We start from the raw sequence: 22292 nt of genomic DNA, 5'->3' as shown, positions 1-22292 counted from the left end.
ATATGTGGATTAGGAAGTGTTTATTTCCATCACCTCCATCAGATTTGGATACAGTATCGATTAAACTATTATTTCTTCTAGATCACTTTCTGTTCTTTCAGGCTGAAATCCTCCTTTTGGTCTTTGCACTTTCCTGTGAATTCCTCCCCCTGTGCTTTCAGGCACAGGACAAAATAAAAACCAGCAGAGCAGGAAACTCTAAATAGAGTGGAAACAATTTAAGCCTATGTAGGAGTTTCTATTAAAACCCTAGCTTAATAATTTAGTAGTCTGGCACCAGTTCTGCAAATTGGAGTGTGTAAAAGCAGACCACCACCGGGTCTGCACAGGATGGAAGTAAATTCAATCCAGTGCCTAAAAACACTCTACCTAATAAGAGACAGTGGCTGGAGTCCCTTCAAAAGTCAGCATGCCTCATTGAGCACTACAACATGGGGACCAAAGCAGAAACCTCCCTGGTTTTAAAGTTTTCCTCCACTGACAGGTTTCTTCACATGGCCTCACACTTCTATACAAGAGGCAAAGTTTGCATATACCAAGTTCTAAAATAACAAAACAAACAAACAAACAAGCAAACCCACCCCTATTCTCTCAATGTCAATCGTATCAATCTGTTGACTTTTAGGCTCCTTGTAAATATGCATGAACATGAGTAATGCCCACTTACAGACCAGAACCCAGAGGATTCGACCTGCAAAAGGAAAAAGAAAAACATAGAGTGCCCTTCCAAGCCTTTGGCTACTTTTGGACAAATTCAAAACGGCTATAAAAAAGCTGCCTCACAAAACATAGAAAGGGTGGAAGTGAGCGTTTCCAATGGTTTCCCTATATTGAGCATTGAAGTTTGCCTGCCATGGAAGCCATGGCAACTGCACAGCTAGCAACACTGCAAGCTGCGAGAAACACTGGAGATGAGTAACTGTGAGGAAAGGCCAATTTTCACTCAGACTGAATTTGGCCTTTTTTAAACAAAAAGGAAAAAAAGCAGTTATATGTTAACACCTGTATATAAATATCAATACCCGTTTGCAGCTTCCCCTGAAAAAGGCCTAAACATGCACTCACCTCCCTCCTGCCTCCCCCTATTGAAGCAAGCTCCCTCCAGTGCCAAACCTTGTGCTTTTACCCATCCTGGCACCTAGTTCGGTTTCTCTGACACTCAGACTGGGCTTTGAATTGCAGAACTCTAGAAGTTTTTCCCATATTTACCCCTCACAGAGCCTAAAACCTGTCCTTTGGGAATCTGCAATGAACAGGGAATGCACATAAGAATCTGCTAATCCCAGTACTGTTTAACTCTCTACAATGGCAATAAAAAAGCATCTGGAAGAACGGAGCTTACACAAGAGCCTATTTGCTTGCCTATAGCCAAGGCAGCTCGTATTTTTTCAAGACATCTCCAAGGGTGAGACAGGCGAGTTTGCCTTCTTGGAGCGCCTTCCACCATCTCCTACCTCTAGGGAGACCCCAGGTCCTACTACAGCATCTGTGCTGGCCAAGGCTGAGGTCTCAGTCTTGTCTCCTATCGCTGGCTGGAAAGCTTGGGGTTTCCAGCCAAGCTGGGCCAGCACAGTCACTGGGAGCTCCCCAGTAGGCACGTCACCACTATGTCCTCAAAAGCTCTGATATACATGGTGCTGCTTTGCCACAGCCTCTCCAAGGTGTCACACCATTGCAGCAGCCACCCTGCCTCAGAGTTCAAGAGTTCCTCTTTCAAAATTGATGTCAAGTAATCAGGTACAAGTACCTGATTACAAGTACAGGATCAAGTAATCACAGGTACAGAAGACAAATTGAGAGAGTTGAAAGGTTGGAGCTGAAATCTATCAAAAATGATCGGGACAAGAGCAAACCAGCCGAGTTAGGGCACAGGGCCTCCTAGACCTAGTTCTCAGCAAGATGAGATCTTAGCAATGTCTTGGAGAAAGGGAAGTCTATTCTCAGAGAAGGAGTGAGAGTGCTCAATGCACTTCATATATTTTTTCCAAAGCAATTCCTCCTGTCAAAGCACGAAACCTGACTGGGCATCCCTAGAGTGGAAGACAAGATTTTTTTCCCATTTGCAATCGATTAATACATTTTTTCAGATTTTATTTCAGAAGTATAATGTGATAAAAAAAAATGGACAAGCCCAAAACTTACCTTCCACCACAATACACTTTTTTTTTTTTTTTGTCAGACAGTGACATTCTGAAAAAAGAACTAATGGACCCAAATTCTAGGCGTGGGACATCTCTATGGACCAGCATCAGTAAGATGGCAATTCATGCCCAGGCTTCACATTTTGTACATGAAACAACCTCTATCAGACTTTTTTTTCTTCCCATGAAAACAGATTCACAATTACTTCCAACCTCAGTGCAATGTGGATGTTTCCCTACTGAAACGGCCCCACAGGGCCTGTCCCTGCTGCACCAGTCACATGCCAAACCACTAAGGCCTCAGAGGCTCTCTGCATTACACAGGCGCACTTGTAACCCACTGATAAAGCATAAAAGCAACCAAGGGTACTTTCAGACAATCACACACCATGCATTCTTGCATTTATTTTAGAATTCTTTTTGGCCCACACTGCCAAGAAGAATCAAGGCATTAATTTAGCCCACTAAAGACTGAGGTCAGCACTGGACATTGCCCAGCTCTTTTGAGACTGTGTTCAAAACAAACCAAAGCCCTCACACACCTCTTACCAAGTGTGATTTTACAGGACATCTGGCATGGACATGTACGTGTCCTGAGCTTCGGGAAAGTGAGGTCACATCTTTTCAGTTCAGTGACTGAAACTGAAAACTACAGACAGATATAATTTCCTTAATTTCAGAATTGCAAGAGGCACATGCAAACATCATCATAAATTCATTAAATTTGGAATCAAAGGTATTGGTATTGTTTACATCAGTAACAAACCAATACATAATCATAAGAGGATGCTCTGCCTTCCCATCTTCTCCATTCCCTCCCTAAACAGTGACACTGGGGCAAAACGATGTTCTGTGTTCTTCCCCCCCATTCAGTAATTCAGCACTCCGGAGCTCAGCTAGATGTCCACTTTTTACTGTTGTTCTGTCCTAAATTTTTCCTGTTAGCTCTATCCCCTACATCTGCTGCTCAAAAAACACTACAATTAGGCCACAATCTTCATTCCAGAAAGCTAGAAGAGCACTCCCAGTACAAGTGGACTTTCCCTCCACGATGTCAGGTGCCCAGCTGGGTTTAGACAAGCTCCTTCCAGCAGCTGCACAAAAGCCACATTTGAAAGCACCAGGCAGGAACAAAACAACAAGGAGTATTAGTCACCATGGTGTTTTTTTTCTTCCCCTTCCCCCCCCCCCCAACTTTGATAACGTCACACAAAGTTAGCGCACTAGATTGTGATGACTTCCTGATGATGGGAACATCCTCCGTTTCCCACTTCTCCCATGCACTGATAAGTGATAAACTTACTGGGTGAGCATTTTAGCCAGGGTGGAAAACAATCGAGACAGCAGCAGCCAGCTAAGGATCTCACATCCAGCTCTTCAGTATCAGTCATGAGTACAGTTCCTCTGCAACACTGCCAAGTAAAAATTCAGTCTATTTCTAAGTTTTGCTCATCACATCCAAGACTTAACCCCATATCAGAACATTCCCTTTTTCTTTGACATCCACAAATCCATGGGCCCTGATGGGATGCACCCACGGGTACTGAGGGAGCTGGCGGATGTTGTTGCCAGGCCACTCTCCATCATCTTTGAAAGGTCCTGGAGAACTGGAGAGGTGCCTGAGGACTGGAAGAAAGCCAATGTCACTCCAGTCTTCCAAAAGGGCAGGAAGGAGGACCCAGGCAACTACAGGCAGGTCAGCATCACCTCCATCCCTGGAAACATGATGGAACAGCTCATTCTGGATGTCATCTCCGGGCATATGGAGGAAAAAAAGGTGATCAGGAGTATCCAGCATGGATTTTCCAAGGGGAATAATGCTTATTCAATCTGATAGCCTTCTATGATGGAATGACAGGCTGGGTAGATGAGGGAAGAGCAGTGGATGTTGTGTACCTTGACTTCAGCAAGGCTTTTGACATTGTCTCCCACAACATCCTCCTAGTTGAGCTCAGGAAGTGTGGGCTAGATGAGTGGACAGTGAAATGGACTGAGAACTGGCTGAAAGGCAGAGCTCAGAGGGTTGTCATCAGTGGCACAGAGTTTAGTTGGAGGCCTGCTGCCAGTGGTGTCCCCCAGGGCTCAGTACTGGGGCCAGTCTTGTTCAACTTACTCATCAATAACCTGAGGGACAGAGAGCCTTCTCAGCAAGTTTGCTGATGATACCAAGGTGGGAAGAGTGGTTGATACACCTGAGGGCTGTGCTGCCATTCTGAGAGAGCTGGACAGGCTGGAGAGTTGGGCAGAAAGGAACCTCATGAGGTTCAACAAGGGCAACTGCAGAGTGCTGCACCTAGGGAAGAATAACCTCATGCACCAGTACAGGCTGGGGGCTGACCTGCTGGAAAACAGCACTACAGAGAAGGACCTAGGAGTGCTGGTGGACAACAAGTTGACGATGAGCCAGCAATGTGCCATTGTGGCCAAGAAGCCCAACAGTTTCCTGTAGCCTTCCTAAGAAGAGTGTTGCCATTTGGTCAAGGGAAGTGATCCTGCCCCTCTACTCAGCCCTGCTGAGGCTTCATCTCAAGTACTGCATCCAATTCTGGGCTCCCCAGTACAAGAGAGACATGGAGCCACTGGAGAGAGTCCAGCGTAGGACTACAAAGATGATCAGAGGAGTGGAGCATCTGCTCTATGAGGAACAGCTGCGAGAGCTGGGCCTGTTCAGCCTGGAGAAGACAAAGAGGGGATCTTATCAATGTCCACAAATACCTTAAGGGGGGCTGTCAAGGGGATGGGCCAAACTTTTTTCAGTGGTGCCATGAGACAAGGCAATTGGCACAAACTGAAACACAGGCGGTTCCACCTGAACGTGAGGGAAAAACTTCTTCACTGTGAGAGTGACAGAGCATTGGAAGAGGTTGTCCAGAGAGGTTGTGGAGTCTCCTTCTCTGGAGATATTTAAAACCTACCTGGATGCAACCCTGTCTAACATGCTCTAGGTGACCCTGCTTGAGCAGGGGTTGGACTAGATGATCTCCAGAGATCCCTTCCAACCTCAACTATTATGTGATTCTGTGATTCTCCTTCTATAATTTGTCATTGCTCTGAATAACTGCCAAGGAGTTACCCAGTCTGAGCACTGTACAGGTCATGTTCAAGCTAGAGAACGTGCAGTAGTCATTTTAACTGGCTTCAACACTGAGTTTCAATAACATCAACAGATATGCCAGAGCCCAGCCAGCACAGCCACACAAATTTATTATTTCAAAAGATCATCTACACCTAAAGCCACACATGGTCTCTTAGAGCTACTGCAGATACGGTATAGCATAAGATAGGCTGCTGAGCCAGCAACTCCAGGCTTAAACTGTTTTGGGGAAAGGGCCTTGAGTTTGCACAAAATAATTCAGAATTCAAAAGAATCAGTAGGGTCATTCATGAAATTAGCTATTACATGTTTGCATACTTTTTTCCTGTATAATGCATTGTCAGCCAGGCTGTTTTTGTTGCCACCCCACGTCCTAACTCTGCAGCCCTCTCTCCATCACGGCTCCATTTCAAGGCTGCTCTGCTTGAGAGATACCAGAATCCCTCTGCCAACTGGTAGCCCCTGAAGCCTGAGTTAAGACTGCTATCACTGTTACTAATAAAAGGATTGTAAAACTCTGATCCAAACAGTACCTACCTCTCAGCACTACTGAACAAGTAGACTTCCAAACATTTGAGGCAGGGCCCTACCTCACAGATGTGGCAGAAAACAGACAGCAAAGTCTGACAACTAGCAACCATCTGATGCTGTAGATGCTATAGCCAGTTCTCCAACTTGTAAACATCTAGTACCACAGTCATGTTCTACTGGACTTTTCTTACTAACATTTCCCTCAACACCGTGGATACTAACCATCCTTCTCTCTCAAGGCTCTCTTTTCTTCAGCGGTTTAGTTTTCTGTCAGATCAACTTGCTGAACTGACCCTTCAGCTGCGCAGTCACCAAAGTATTACCAGGTGTTGCTGGTTCCTTGCTCATGGCTTCCTGTGTCAGACCTGCCCCCTCCCAAACGGTCTAGATCAGAATAGGGGGGTTGTTATTTCCTTATCTCTATGGCTATTCTCCATTGATGTGCATATATCCATGTTAATCTTGCTTCTCATACCAGTGGCTAACTGTGTTACTGCTGGGTGCAGACAATGCAGATAGCAAGTATCAACTCAATACCCTTTTATTTACTTTTCTTGAGTAATGGCTTGCTCTGTGATGAGAAATGGGAAATTCCACCTCATGGAAGAAACACAAACTATTCTGCCCTCATGAATGTAAAAAGAAACAAAACATATTTCTGTGATAGGTCACTAAATTCAGATCTAACAGGAGACACAGGATGGTATTAACACAGTACAACCTGTCCTCAGGCCTCTCTGTCACCAGAGCCTCACAGTAATTTACTGTCCTTTCAGAGTCTTCTCTTCAGACACTGTGGGAAGGGGAGACGGAAAAAGAAAAAAGAGATTCCAAAGAATTAATATATTTACAAGCATAACCAGAACAACAAGAATCTTAAAAAGACTTGATTTTATCAGTAAGCTTTCTGAAATAGAAAAGCTTATTGTAATTTTTAGCTCATCAACTTTTAACTAATAAAACATTTTTTAGACCTTTCAATCACTGCTTTCACAGAGTAACCTACATGCATTTAAAAACTCATTTCTGAGAAATAAAAGTCATATATAAAGATGCATAGACACGTGCCATCTAACAGTGCTACCTTAAATCTACTTGAAAGAACAGGTTGTTCATTAAAAGGAATCTTGCATACTCAGTTCTGAGACACTCAGAAACTGCACCGCTGCTCATTTATTCCTGTGTGGAAATTGAAATAGTCTAGTTTTGCTCTCAAAGTGAAAAAAAAGGGGGGGAGGGTTTGACCAGCTTGGGACTTTCTAAGCTAAGATAATTTTATCAAAACTATGAAATGTTACATTCAAAGCAGTAAAAATGCTTTTTCCCCCACTTCTCCCAAGTGACAAAGTTTAGAGGGGAAACAAACACACAAACATCCTAACAATACATAATATTAATGAACTGATGTGTTCTGTGTCCTCATAAAACCTCCCTTCCATAGCAGTGAGAAATGTAGTAAGACATTTCTAGTAAGAAAAGCAGTGTAGAAATTTATCAGAGAATCCTAGCCTGTCTTTGATTAACTATTCCCAGAGAAATAAAAATCTGAATCTGTTACAGACTGATCGGTTACTTAAATGACAACTCACACAACTCATGAGAAGCAAACTAATATTTCTGCCTTAAAAATAGGGCCTTCAATACCTTTATTTCTGATTTTACACTGATGCCATATTACTCATTCAAAACATACCTATATCCAGCCAGAGCGTGAATATTAAAGGACAACAGCATTTGCAAATGTTATTTTACATTAAGATTTTACTTAATATATCAGTTCTGGATTTTTAACATGTGAGAATGACTTATTTTAAGAGAGTTGCTCTTCCTACCAAGAGTAAGTTTTAATTTGAAGAGAGACAACCAATATCACTAATGAGGTATTTCTCAAGAAAAGCCACTGTTTTCATTTTAAAGTGAAAAGGTGCTATCTAAAATACAGGCAATACCATTACATTTGCAAGGCACCTGATCTAATAGTATTATTCACAGCTTTGCACTTGAGATCTGATAGTTGTATCCCTTCTTTCCCTACGTCCTACTAAAGGTCTTTCAAAATTTTGAATGCTTTGCCATATTTAACCAGGGTTAGACATTCCGCAAGTCATGGATGATCTACAGAAAAGCATTAATTCAGGAGAAAAGGCTCTCAAACCTCTGTTCTCAGAAAATGCCACAGCTGAGTTTTAACTAGTTCCCTACAGTTTGAGAAGGAAGTGGCAAAAAGTTACAATTATCTAGGACTCCCTCTTCATTTCATCTGGGAAACTGCAGGAATAAAGATGGCTTCAAGTATCATGCTGCACTTGCTCAGGAAGTTCAACACATCTGGCTGCATTAGACCTCCCCACCATCTGCTATACAGATGGGCTGAGCACTTGCAAGCCTGAAGCGTACAAGATACAAGATGCACAAGGGCTCAGCAGTCAGAAGGTGGAGATTCCTTGACATCTGACAGTCCAGATTAAGCTTCTGCTCTTTCTCCAACACCGCACTTCTCATGCAAAATATCCAAACCCAATTTCTTCTCTCCTGGGAAACTTGATACAGCAGCTCTAGGAGTATTCAAAATTGATTATCTAAAAGATTTTTGAAAGATTTTTTTTGAAGCTGTATACCAGCTGTCTTATGTCCAAACAGAATACAAAGGAATGAGCAACCTACATCCTGAGGATGACAAGGAGAGAAACACCTTCATCTCCAGAACAGTCACCTTTAAGACTGACTCCTCCATCATATTTCCACATAGCTGAAGCTCAAAGGTCCCAGCACTTCTCTGGAGGTCACCACAGTTGCTAGTGTGTCTTTTGCTTCAGGAAGGCCTCAAGGAAATCATCACAGCAAGCTCTTCTGAATCCATAGGCTGTGGATTACACTATTATTCATAGTATGGTAACAGAAGAATATACCATCACCAAGGTCAACAATTTGGATGAGAGTTCAAAAAGCAATCAGTTGCATCTCTAAGACACTCTGAGTGTCCGTGTTTATTGTATTGAGCCTCAAAGGACTCAACTTTCAGGAAAGGCTGAATAATCCTCTCTCCTTGTTCATGTCTCTTAATAGATTTCTAGAAAAAAATAAAAGTCAAAAGGCACTTGAAATTTTACACTAATACACAGCAGGAGAGCTTCTAATTGAAAAAACCTGTAGTCCATCTACACTTCCCATGAAGTTTAGCAGGGGATATCATGAAGAATTAAATTCTATGGACTACATTAAACAAAAGGGAAGGCTACAATCCAAGAATCTTCTACAACCTTAAAAACTCCATAAATTCTTTTGTCACATATTGCTGTGCAAATACATGAGCATCTTCTTCAGCTGAAATTCATTTGATCTGGGATCTTATTTTTTGAATAATCTACCAGTCTCGGTAATTGCTCCTCGAATGGATCGCTTCCTCTTCCAGTAAATCACATTTCTTGCCCACTACACTACAGTTTGGCATAGTTAATATGCTTGACAAAGGTCTGATACTAGGTCCCAGAGACAGATGTCACATCAGTCAGGAACAAGGCCCACAGCAACTAATTACCAATACATGATATTTTTCCTATCTCCCGAGTAGTGCTGAAATAACTGCTAATAGTGTTCTCATACAAAAACACACACGTCCCTGCGTCAAATAAACATTAAGAAACAAACTCTACTCTTTGTAAAGAGCAAGATCGACAGATTGCTTGCGCTGAGGCTTTGTAATTCTTTCAACATGAAATCATTTTTGCAGATCACATCTGATTTACATCAAAATGCTAACTATAGGGTTTGTTACCACAAGGTCAACTCCTGCCCCCATCCCCAAACTACCACTAGCATCTTTAAATAATCAAAACAACACAACTCCAAATATTTGCCAATAACATCAGCCGAGATATCTAAAACGAGCGTCAAACTGCTGAGCAGCTTTTAGTTAACATTCCAGAAACACAAAACAAAATAAAAACTCAATTCTCACTTAGGAATAGAGATGAGACCTTCAAAATTTCAATTCAACACTGAAACATGAAGTAATCATTAAGAATGAAAGTGTGTAAATGACTCTTCCTGTATCAACATAGACTATCGGGGAGGGGGAAGGGCATTTTTAACCTGTGTGAACCTCAGACTAATCTCAAAAGAGATGTCATACCATTTTTGGTCTTCATTTTGCTAAGCCAATCAAGTAAAGCTGTTCCAGTTTCCTCCCAAAGGTTCTCCACTATATGGACAACCTTGTCACCCTTCTCCTGTGCCATGAGCTCTCCTTCCTCAAACGTAGCGATGAACAGATGAACAGCACGTCACAGGAGGTCATCACACATATTGGCCTTGGCCAATATGCCGTAGCTACATTTCTATTTCTTCTGGCAACACCTTGCCAGATACACCTCAGATTGAGGGTTGCTTTTTTTTACATCTCGGCAAGCTTGTTCCATGCACAAATTCAGAATCACATGCACTAACTCTGGAATGAGCTTCAAATCTTTTTACTCCTATTTGAAGCTCTACAATATTTTATAGGAGGGAGCTTTATTGTTGTGGTTTTTAACCCGGGGAAACAAAGCTAGAATAAGAAATCTCCCACTTTAAACAAGCCTTGAAAGGAAACTAAACTCTTTTTCTTGCACCTGATAACCATAAGCTTCATGAACTAATATTGCTAAAAGGGTTAAGATAAGGCTTAGCATGCTAGATTGTGACAGTCTTTCAAGTGCCTATTTTTTATAGTAATGTAAATCTTTCTGGCTGCACGATGTTTGCTTATTTTCTATCCTTTCTTGGAAATCTGATAGTGGAAGGGATTCCATTTCAGTTCTCACCTTTTCCCAAAGTCTATAAGAAACCCAAGCACAGAAAACAAGAGACAGGAATATGGTTAAACTGGTTTTGCACACATTTTTTAGGATGAGAAACTGTTTTTTTAATGATGCCAGATGAAGCACTGTATGTTAATACAACAGATTCCAGTCTAAACAATCTCTCTTTTTCCTTAATAACTGCTAGATCACTTCATAAAGTTCACATACAGAAGAGCACTGGCCATTTGCATAGGGCATACACAGCAGGATATCTATTTTATGTATTAAAATGATGATTGTGGAGCCATTTCAAAAGCAGTTTCCTGTTTTGATTCTGGCTGGTTGAAAGATTTCTCTGCTACTCCAGAACTCCAGCTACTAGCACACTGAGCTAGAAGAAGAAAACCGACATCAACTAAAGGACATGACTTCAGTTCCCAGCTCAACAGCACTGCTTATTTATTTCTGCATGATGGTGCCTGCTCAGTTAAAATGCCATTCTTTATAAATAATACTTCATCAGAGAAGAAAAGAGAAATAAAGAGCTTGATAGATTGCCATAGTCCTCAGCAATCTTGTAATTCCAAGGCACTAAAGAATATATTTAATGCACCAAATTCTTCCATTCTCAGGGCACATCTGCTGAAAACCAGTTTCATAAATAGTTCTGGAGACACAGCTCTGATACCTGAAATAAAACCTTACCACCTACAGGGAAATCTTAACTAACAATAACAGCAACAAAGGTCTGACATTCAGAGTACTAAAAATCAAGCTAACCTGAAAAAGAACAGAAACGCACCTCCACAATACTTATCATACATCTAGTCCATTCTCAGAAGAGACACTGGTCAGTTGTGACCAGAGCACTGCATGAATCCTTTAGGATCTGAAGCTGTCTGCTCCAGCAGACTCAAAGGTAAGAAAAGCGACTAGCATAGTACATTATTTAGTGCAAACCTCCTGTGCTTGCAGCACATGCACATCCTCAGTCTAACTGCTGCACAGAGCTTCAGTCTCACAGAAAACAAATATGCAGCTCAATACAATCCATCCAAAAATCTTGGTCTGAGCAGCCCTTTAAGCCAGGTAAGGTCTCTCCAAGGTTTCTGGCTCAACATTCATTCTTGTTGATCTGCATCTCATGTTTAGAGAGCTTTTTCCTTTACCACTACCTTCAACATACCTTGCCCTTAACTCCCCACTGAGGAACTTCAAATCTTTACAAGCTCTCCCTACCACTCTCACCCCTCAGCCTCTGGAAAGAGAGGGGCCCAAAGCCAATGGCCTTACCCATTGCAAATCCATCCTTTCCTCAGGTTAGAGCAAAACAACATTGATGATCTCTGCTGGTCACATTCCCCAGCATATTTTTCCATCAGGTAGCACATCTATTCTAAAAATAAAAGGCCACAAAAACAACATATTTGCAGTAAAAGTCAAAAGGCCACAAGGCATTCACAAAAAATAAACTAAAATTCCTAAGTCCCCAAAGTGTTTAGCATGTTTTACTTCAAATGTATGATGATGTGGATGGCTGAATTAGAAGTTTATGAGCCTCAAGTATAGGGGATAAGTTGAAATGTGCTTGTACATAATGCTTCTCAAAACCTATATGATATTTGATGATTTGAAATTATGTTTTCTTGTTGACACTAATGCACTAGACTTGCTGCTTATATGAAATAACATAATTTAATTCTTATCTAGTAATCCTAAACAGCTGAAATGTATTGGAAGAAACTGGTTTATGAGGAGTTGCAAAAGTTATTTACTAGCCAAATTTTAAGGGTATATTTCTGGATATCTTAACTACATACGAGAGAAACCTATTACAATTAGTTTTTCCAGCAAGCTGTTAAAAGAAATCCATGCATATACTATTCTGGAATATTCATTCAACAAAATGAGTCAATACATTGAAAAAGCAAGCCATACACTGCAATTTGCTATGTAGCATGCCAGTAACTGATATTAATGTCTGGACTCTAACAACACTCTTGAAGCTTCATTTATTTCTCCCTTCCAACCTCATACCTAATATTTACTACTGGTCAATATTTATCTTCAAACTAATCTTCACAGAAACCCTCCATTTTACAGATGACAAAATGAGACAGACACTTCTGGACGAGAGAGCACACAATCCCCAAAAGCCCAGTGGCAGCTGGAGTTGCTCAACATTTTAAGCTAGTTATAACACAGACCTACAGCATTGTCACAGCAGAGGCAGAAATGGGACGCAGGGATCTTCCATCTACAGCCAGGACCCTCAATCCACCACAGAAACAACAAAAAAAAAACCCCCGCAGTATAGCCTTTTCTCCTCATATACAGACATATACTAAAGAGAGATTTTGTATTACGGGATCCAGTGCAACACTCGAATAAGCAGACTGGGACTGTTTTATCTCTGTTAAGCAAGCCATGGTTCAGACCTGATTTTTAGCCATAATTATCACATCCTTTTATAAGGTGTCGCAACTCTGCCCCCATCACTAAACATTCTGCGGTAAAAACCCCAACATGTAGGTAAGATCATTTTAACCTGCTAACTAGCTATTACTGCCTTTTCTATATTAGCATTTTATAATGCATTATTATTTTTTTAAAATACTCTTTTCTTAGTTTATACAAATTAACAAGCTCACTAGGTCCCACATACCATCAGCAGACAAACCAGATCCTTTTCCCAGACCCATCTGAACAGTAGGTTCACAGAAATCAACAGTAGGATGATTAATCCAACAGACTAGTAATTTTTACCCTACAAAATGCCAAAAGGCAGACATACCACCCAGAAAAGGCGAGACATAGGCTTTTTCTTTGGAAATTGTCAAATATTGTCAGATGCCATAAGCATAAATTAGCACACACACAAATCTCAAATTGCTGTTCTGCTATTTTTCAAACAGATAAGGGGAAAAAATAAAAGGAATATTTAATATTTCATTGGTCCTGGAATTAATGCTGTATTGCAACAGATGGTGAGTCAGCTGCCAAAAATTAATACAAAACATAATATTTAATGCATATTGGTTACGTTTCCCTGAAAAGATGCAAGCATATCCCCTTTTATGGCAGTGAAGTCAAAGACTATTGTGGTAAAATCAATCTCTTCCAAAACCGGACAGTTCAGATACAAGTAAGTGTAACTGCTGAACATAAATACCTGGGCCAACTACCTTCAATCACACCTTCAATTCCTTCCCCTCCAAGGAAACATTTGACAAACTATAATTCTTCGAGACAGAGAACAGTCAAAGAAAGCTGGAAAATGCAAAGGAACTCAATTTAGGAGACTACATGGCTCTAGCTGACCCGCTGCAAGGCAACTCTGGTTACTCTTGGAAATGGGATAGAGAGCACAGCCAGACTGCTGTGGTCCCCAAAGTAAGGGAACACACAGATGGGTCTACCTAGATCAGCTATAGCAACTACTGACACACAAGGTTTTTTGTTTTCCTTAAATTATTCCCTTTTCAATTAAGAATCATTTTAATTTAGATTGTGGACTGCTTTAAAAACTACTCCAACCAGTAACGAGTTACCAAGAACCAATAAATTTGCAGCAGTTCTTTGAGCTTTGCCAAAAAAACAGGAAATTGTTTTTTCTGGACACATGGACAATAAGCAAGAGAGACTTATCCTGGGACATTCTGTCAAGGAAAAATTTTTTAAAAATACTAGCTGAAGTCAATGTGACTGTAGCATACTATACAGTAGGACTATTACAAATTGAAGAATGAAGATAGTCAGTGAAAGTCTGTGAAAAGTGAACAGCCCTGAGATAAATAGCAGAAAGCAAGAGCTGAAGCTTACCAACATTTTGTAGGAAAGTTAAAAGCACTAGTCCCTTGGTAATAGTCTATTTTCAGAAGAAAAAAAAAAGAGTCCACTACATCCCAGTTAAAAAAAAGGAAAAAAGGAAACACTGACAACTAAAGTGAGAATAAAAATTCACTCACTCTAGTTCATACACACAGTACGCTTTTCACAATACACTTCATATTCTTTTTTATCCTTTACTCTTTACCAAAGCTTTATCTATACTGCAAAACTAAATCCTTGGTGACAAATGGGCGCAGTCAAATGTGATTTTCTTTGTCTACACTTGCAGCTAGAGACCTATTCTGCTCCAGTTCAGCTACACCCTTTGTTGTCAACAACTGTCAACACCGGTTCAATTTAGTGCACTAAAGAGAGCCCAAACAATTTGGAAAGAATCATTTGAGCTAAGTGGGTCCCACCCGGTTACTCCAGAACACACATGCAGAACAGCCATTGCAAGAAAAACATTTAAAAATTATTAGGAAAATGAACAGTAAAAACCCACCAGATCTGGCAGAGGGATTCAAAGCATCTGAAGTTACTTAAGTGCTGTGACAAAAAAATAGGAACGGATTTGCCAGTTGCCCAAGTTAAAGATTCATCCACTTCTCCTTCACTTAGTTGTAGAGGAGACAGTGATCAAGATGTCAGGGACAATATCAACCTAATAGCATAGTACTGTTTATTTTCCATGAAAAAAAAAATGTTAGCTTTATCACCATCACTGATTTAAATGCAACTGCCACTTGCCCAACAGAAAGCAATTCCAACTAATTAAGGTTGCATTTTTTAGAAAATCAATAGTAGAGTCCACCATGACTTTAAACCATACTGATATTCACTCTCACACTTTAATAATCAGAAGAATTGCGATCTACTTGGATTAATACAGCACACTGACATTAGGTTGGTAATTAAATCCCTGTTCTGAGATTGTGTGATCTGAGTCATCAACATCTGCAAACATCTTTACATCTTGTGAAGTAGCTGGCCTCAAAGTGATACACCAAAGTGAAAAGGGGCCTTTGCTTAAATGGTTCCCATGCTATTTTGGAGTTACCACTTTATGGTGACAGCAGCTTCTCAAAACAGCCTATGAATCACGTTTATCAGTTCTTCGTGTGAGATTTCTTAACTCTAAGCCAATATAACAACAATGAATCAATGTCATTCATTACAGAGTAAGAGTAAAAATAAACGACCTATCCAAAAATACTTATTTTGACATTGAAAGGTATTTGGTCTCAGACTATTGACAAATGCAACACTCACTGGTTATTCAATGCACCATGAACACATAAGAAACCACTTTCAAATAGCATCTCCTCTTATGCCACTCTATCTTGACTTTAACAAACTGTCAGCCATTCTATTGCTTACAACATCAGTAGTTATACACATGAGAAAGTTCCAGGCTGACCATCCTAGGAATGGATGTAAGTCAAAAAGCACATTCCTAAATTTGATACTGTCAGAAGCAGCACACTTATCTTTCATAGGATTTGTCTTATGCTCCCTGTGCCTGATCAGTAAAGTCAATGTACTTCATAACAGCAAAGGAAGATCTCTCTAAAAAATAAATCAGGACTACAATGTAGTCACAGAATGCAAAGAAATAACCCTGTAATATGTCTCTGGGGGAGTAAGTTTGATTTGCTGAGTGATAAATCAGAAGTATTATCTAAAGTGTTCAGAAAGGCACAACTCAAATTCAGGCCATAATTCTATATATATATATACAAAAGGGAGCTTGATTTTCTTCAAGAATTCTGTAGTTGAAATGACCACTAAAAGGCATGCATTTGTATTTGATTATAATTTAAGAGAAAAATTCCATGTCTTCCTCTCACCTGTTCTGTTTTTTAGTTGCTATTTTCCCTGCTGTGTACTTGCTGTCTACCATCCAACTATCTCCTCAACTACAGCCAGGCCCAGCTTCTTTTCCCCAATTGGCATTTTCAAATCTACGCTCTTGTTTCTGATGACACCTTCTCTTCTCTGCCTAGACAGCAGAAATAAGGCATATGTAACAAGGATTTGTTTGTTGTTTGCTTTCAATTGTTTCTACAGACATTCAGCTTCTCTGGACTATAATAGGATATTCTGTGTCCTGATATGGGCTAAGTTTGGATCCTCTAGGCCTTCTAGAGGAGGTAGGAATGAAAAGTGACATGGGTCAGAGAAGAGACAGCTTGTTATGGGCTTAGAAAACAAGGATAGAGCTCCACTGAAGCAAGAAAGAAGTACTACTTTCCCCAACCATAGAAGATAACTATTTCTTTCCTTGAATAAGAGCTTAGCCATGATGCAAAACAAAATGTTAAGCATACAGGTCCTAAATAAAGAAGATTACCTTTAAAAACTCCCAACTTCTTTAACAGTTACTCATGGTACTGTAAATACTAGAGGAACACACAGTGCTTAGAGCTAGGAACCAAAGAGAATAACCAATAAACATACCATGTAAAGGTAATCACTGTGAAAGTCAGGAAACTTCTCTGCATGAAATGTATACATACTGTTTCTCTATAGGGTTTATTTTAAAATAGAGCGCTACAGGTGACCCAATGACTTCTACAGGACACACTGGCTTTCACAGCTCAAGACAGACATGCTAGGGCCCCTGAGCCCTTCCCCACCAGAAGCCACGCTCTCCATGGGCAGTACCTCCTTAATGCGCTTCACTAATGCGTTCTGGTCAAAGGCAACTGCTTCTGCACACTGGTGAAGATGGTCTTGGTACCGGAGACAGAGCTGCAGCACCTGTTGAGGGTCCAGCTTCTCCAGTTTGGCACTGGTCGGAGAGGTCTGCCCACTGAGAAGTCCTAGAAGGCACAGGAAGGAAAGGAGTTAACCTGACTGCTTATATGACTAAACAATTCAATGGCAAGTAGAGAGACAGCAGCACAAAATTCAGATGGAAAGCTTTCAAAGAGGTCATTAAGAAATAATTCAGGATTGAGGACTATTGAATGAACAGCAGTAATGTAATAGTCCAGTGGAGTATAAAAACGAGCAGGGAAGGGCAGGTATTGAAGATTTACGGACATTTAGAATTCACAGAAGTAGTGTAAAGAACACTTCATCACATAGCTCAGCCTTTCTTTACAGAACTTAAAAACAGCAGTGCCATAATGTAAAAGAGCTTGGTTTTCAGTGAAATGTCACATAATGCAAATCCTGTTTCTTCTCCTTCACAAACTATTCTGAACTCTTAAAAACTAACCCTCTCCTAATTTACATACATCAGAAGAGAAGGAAGCCAAGTTCTCCATTCCCCAAAGGGTCTGAGAATCTCACTATTTTTACTAGAATCATACTGTCAGACCTAGAGTTCAAAAAATCATTAAAAATCCCCTTGTCCCCTAAAAGAAAGTTGAATAAGAAATGTTACGTTAAATTAAAAGTTAAGGTGAAATGTCCATGTTTTGCCAACCTTGCTTTTTGAGACTTCAGAACACTTTAAAGATTTTTTAAATATTTTTCTATATAATTCCAAAGACTAGGAATGTATATTTCTTTAAATTAAGATCCTTACCTACTCACATGACTTTAGGTTTTACAAAAAGCTCACATACACACAAAAAGAAGATATGAGAGTTAAAATTGTGACTCTGGCAACATCCAGAGGAGCAAATGGCAAAACTCTCCAAAGAAATTTCTTCTGACCATTCTCTGTTGCTTGCGTAGTGCCAACTGAGAGCCTTTTCTGAGCTATAGTGTGTGTGTCATTCTGTCAACTTTCCCTAAAATATCTGGAAAAAAATGACGCTAAATGCTAAGGTCATCCTTTTATGCTATTTTGATTTATTTATTTTCATTTTGTTTTCCTTCAGCATTAGAGAAACGTTTTTCTTGTTGGGATACCAGCTGTGACAAACAGCATATACATACAAATTTCTTTCCCCAAAATATCCATCTGGCTGTATAAACTGAATATTGTGACTGCATGCATGTGCCTTTTGGGGCTCTCAGTTTACCAACAGGAAAAGACATTAAAATAACAAATGTAAGCAAGTATTCCACTAAGCAATTAAAAAAACTAAGAAATGCAAGGTATTTGGATTGGAAAAGTACTTCTAGGAATGCACCTCACTGGGAAATGGAAACTATTTTGAATGGCCCACATGCCTATTGGAAGCTACAAACAAATTGGGACATCAAATGCTTGCCAAGAGACTCATGAACAAAACAGAAAACAAGACTTAAAGTCAGAATTATCCTAATTTGAGAAGGTTAAATATCTTTGAAAACATCTTTAAACAGCAATGAAAACAAAACTAGGATAACGTTACCCAATATGGCAAATGAGGTTTGCTTTGTATCAGCTCAGCACTATTTTTATTTTCTCAAGATGCTCTCAGCTTCCCTTCACACAAAGCTCTTCCTTTCCTCTTACGGGGGGGTGGGGGGGATTCGTTTTGCTTTGCAGACTTGTTGCCCACTCCAGTGATACACCTGAACCAAGAAGTCAGGAAGGAACTAGACAATTACCCAGGTGATCTCCAAACCCCATGCTGGCAATAGTCCAATTATGTTTATGTTCCAGAAAGAATCACCTGGAGCAAAATCCTAGGTCCAACAATAGCAACTGCAAATCTTTCAAGCCTCTTTTCAACTGATGTGTAAAATCCAGTGGCAACAATCCCACCGAAGGAAATAAGACTTTTCATGCATACACCTTATATGCTCCAGTGCTCCTCAGTTTAATGACTGATCTTCAGGAAAAAAACAAAAAAAAAAAAACAAACAAAAAAACCCACAAAAAACAAAAAACAAACAAAAAAGGGAAAAAAAAAAGAAAGAACAACCAGGCCTCACACACTACTTATCAGGATAAATGTTAAGTAACGTTGTCAAGTTTTAATATGCTGGGTGTTCACACAGGAACAAGAAGCTTACTATACACCTGAGGCTGTCATCCTGTTCCACACTGATCAAATACATCATGCTACAAACCCACTAACTTTCTTTTATTACTAATCTCTCATGGACTCCAAACAGTGGAAGAAATTAAAACTATTTAAGAGCCTTTTAATTAAGATTATGTGTGTAGTTAGGCTAATTTAGGCCACCTATAAGAATTCTGAAGCCGAATAGGCCGAGGACTGTAAAAAGAGCTACAAAGGAATGTCACTCAGAATTATATTATGTACTTACAACCTTGTATGGGTTACATAAAATTAAAAGCAAAGCTTTCTTAAAGAGCACAGTTTTGCTCTCATGTGGGAAGAAAACAGAGCCTAAAGCCTCCATCTCTTATTAAATTGAATATTCATTTTCCAAATTGTTGACTGTCTTCCAAACCGGGAAGCACACCAGGAACCATTTTAATACTGTTTGAAGTATGGGAAGGAGAACGCTTGGCACATGAATGATGCAACTTACATCAGGAAGGTGACATGGGGGATGTCACTGCTTGGGGAAAACAAAAACGGGAAAATGGAAGAAGGACTACTGCAGAGCTTTAGTGCATGGATCAAAATACTTTGAGCAACTGCCAAACAGGAACATTCTTAGCTTTCAAATTACACTGTAAAATAAATAGATAGACAGTCCACATTATGTGCCTGCCATTATGAAGAGAAACGAGGATCTCACATTTACTTTGGGTACATCTGATCAATAAATAGCATATTCATGAAGGTGACAATCAGCAACTGGGACAAACAGACAAGGATTCACTTTTCCTCTCCTAAATAATGGTTTAAAAGTATGTCATGTGTAGAGAACTATTATATGTCACTATAAGGCTAGCTGACCCACCGACTTGACTAATCTGTTATTGTTTCCATATTTCTTGGCAAAGCAGAGGCATGTTAAAACCATTTTCCTCTTAGTCATCTCCTTGCTGGTTCCAGGTCAATGTATACTTCCAACAAATCACATCCTATGGAGCAGAAGAAAGCTGTTGGTTCAGAAAGCATTTTTATGGCTACAAGGGAAGCTTTTGGAAAAAATGCTTTATATGCTATACTGATGCTATATACATGCAGTATGCATACATGGATAATGCTGACAACAACTGGTGCACTTTCCAACTTGAAAAGCATTAACATTGGGTTTTGACTTATGTGTTTTCACTTGTCAATCCCCTTTCAAGCAGTAACAGCAGACATTACAGAAAGAAAACCAATAGGTCCACTATTGTAAATTTACATATTGCAGATAGCAAAGCACAAGATGGTGTGGACTTATTGATTTTAAGGTCAGAAGCAGATGCAGTTACCAGCTCACCAACCTTTTGCTGGAATGTAAGAGAGGACTTAAAATGTTAACTCCTTATTTAGGTAGACCAGAGGTCCTACCTTGCCCAGGCTACTGCTTCCAACATTTGACAAGAACAGACATTTAGAGAAGAATGTCTTTTTCAAGTGCTTCTTCCTCTACCACATTCTTCCTGTCTCTAAAAATTATTAAAAATTTCAGGGACAAAATACTGAACTCTATAGTTACTAATGGAGCTACGATACTTGAATTTCACTAATCCCTTCTGAAAGCTATGCTTTTATCTCCACAGGATACTGTGGCAATAAGCAATAATACTTAATTTTTCACAGTGTGAAAAATATTCCTTTCACTGGTTTTATACTTGTTAATCTCTAGTTCTAGTGCTGCAGTCAACACCATTTTACAGATTCCTATTGTATTTCTTTCATCATCTTTTCCAAACCCAGGAATGCCACTGTTTAGTCTCATCTCTCACAGAAGACTTAGTTTCTCTTATTACCTTTAAAATACTTTCAAAGAGCTCTAATTTGTGGCTTGACTTCCCGCTTTAAAAGTCAATTCTAGCAGGTATAGCATTTCCATATCTAATTATCCAGTTGCTTCTATAATATTTATTCCTTTGCTCGACACACTAATTGGTAACATCCTTTGCAAGGGCTTGCATTTTAAGGTATTGCACTTGTCATCACCTTTTCTCCTGAGAGCAGGGTTAAATGAAGCAACATGATTATAAACCACGATTAATAGCAGCTCAGCAACTTTATAGAGGAGTTCCTGCTTCTGGTACCTGTTTCTGGAGTTTTATTACTGTATATGTTACCATTTCTTCTAAAACCTCTTCGGTGAACATTTCTCTCATCCACCCTTGTAAAGAATGACCTACTTCTTTTTGTAGTGAATGCTAATGCAAGTAATTCAATTCACTCTTCTAAAACTCTTCTCTGAAGATAACTCCACAGACTCCTCAGCAAGCTTCTGGCATATCTAATATGCATTTATGAATGGCTTATATGCTATTAGAAAGCTGTTCTTAAGGAAGTTGTATGCCAGTCTTCTGATGATTTTATATTTAACCTGTTAGAGTTCAGAGACTTCTATTATCCTAATATGAATTTCTTTTTGCCTTGTTTTTAAATTTACATAGATTATGATTGCTATTAATAAAACATTTTTGAATCATTTCACTTACCTTTTTTAAAGATAGTGTTAGCTTTAGCTTAAAAAGCACTAATGTTTTCCAAGTTTCCAGGCATTTTCCCAATGTTCCAGAAGAATTTAAAAATGAATAACTCAACAAGATCCCTCATCAAGCACTTCTAAAACTCTTGGGATAGAACTTACCAAGACCAGCTAGCTTTATGGCTGCTGGCCGCAGTTTGACTATTCTAATGATGTATACTTGCTTTCCATATTGCAATCAGAAAGGGAGAGTGTTTTGCCAGGCATCTCAAGTACAAGAAAGATTTGCAGAACAAGTAGGTGAGATGACATCCCTAGAAACTGTGTCCTCTCTCCTGACCTGTTACTTGCATAAGTTTAAGACAGCTACTTGCTAGCAGTTGGGATAGGGAAGCTCGTTTCCATAAGCTTCTCCATGAAGGAGGACTTTATTATGACCTACAAAAAAGAAACAGTTGTGCACTCATGTGACAGGAAGAGGCATTAAAATATTTCTAAACAAAT

At 39.7% G+C, this 22292-nt stretch overlaps 1 protein-coding gene across 2 annotated transcripts in view; it reads right to left on the bottom strand.

Annotated features, from left to right (window-relative positions):
• Positions 1–22292, bottom strand: part of BORCS5 (BLOC-1 related complex subunit 5) — a 73980-nt gene that overhangs the window by 5905 nt on the left and 45783 nt on the right. For both annotated transcript variants that reach the window (XR_009960468.1, XM_062592855.1), the window contains exon 3: positions 17046–17203. Coding sequence is in view for 1 of the 2 variants with exons in the window: in XM_062592855.1 (XP_062448839.1) it covers positions 17046–17203 (158 nt within the window). In the remaining variant the exon portion in view is untranslated. The remainder of the gene's footprint in view (positions 1–17045; positions 17204–22292) is intronic.

The sequence above is a fragment of the Rhea pennata genome, chromosome 1 (assembly GCF_028389875.1).
Source record: "Rhea pennata isolate bPtePen1 chromosome 1, bPtePen1.pri, whole genome shotgun sequence".
Lineage (NCBI taxonomy): Eukaryota > Metazoa > Chordata > Aves > Rheiformes > Rheidae > Rhea > Rhea pennata.
The sequence above is the reverse complement of the archived record's forward strand: the minus strand, read 5'-3'. Positions and strand labels throughout refer to the sequence as shown.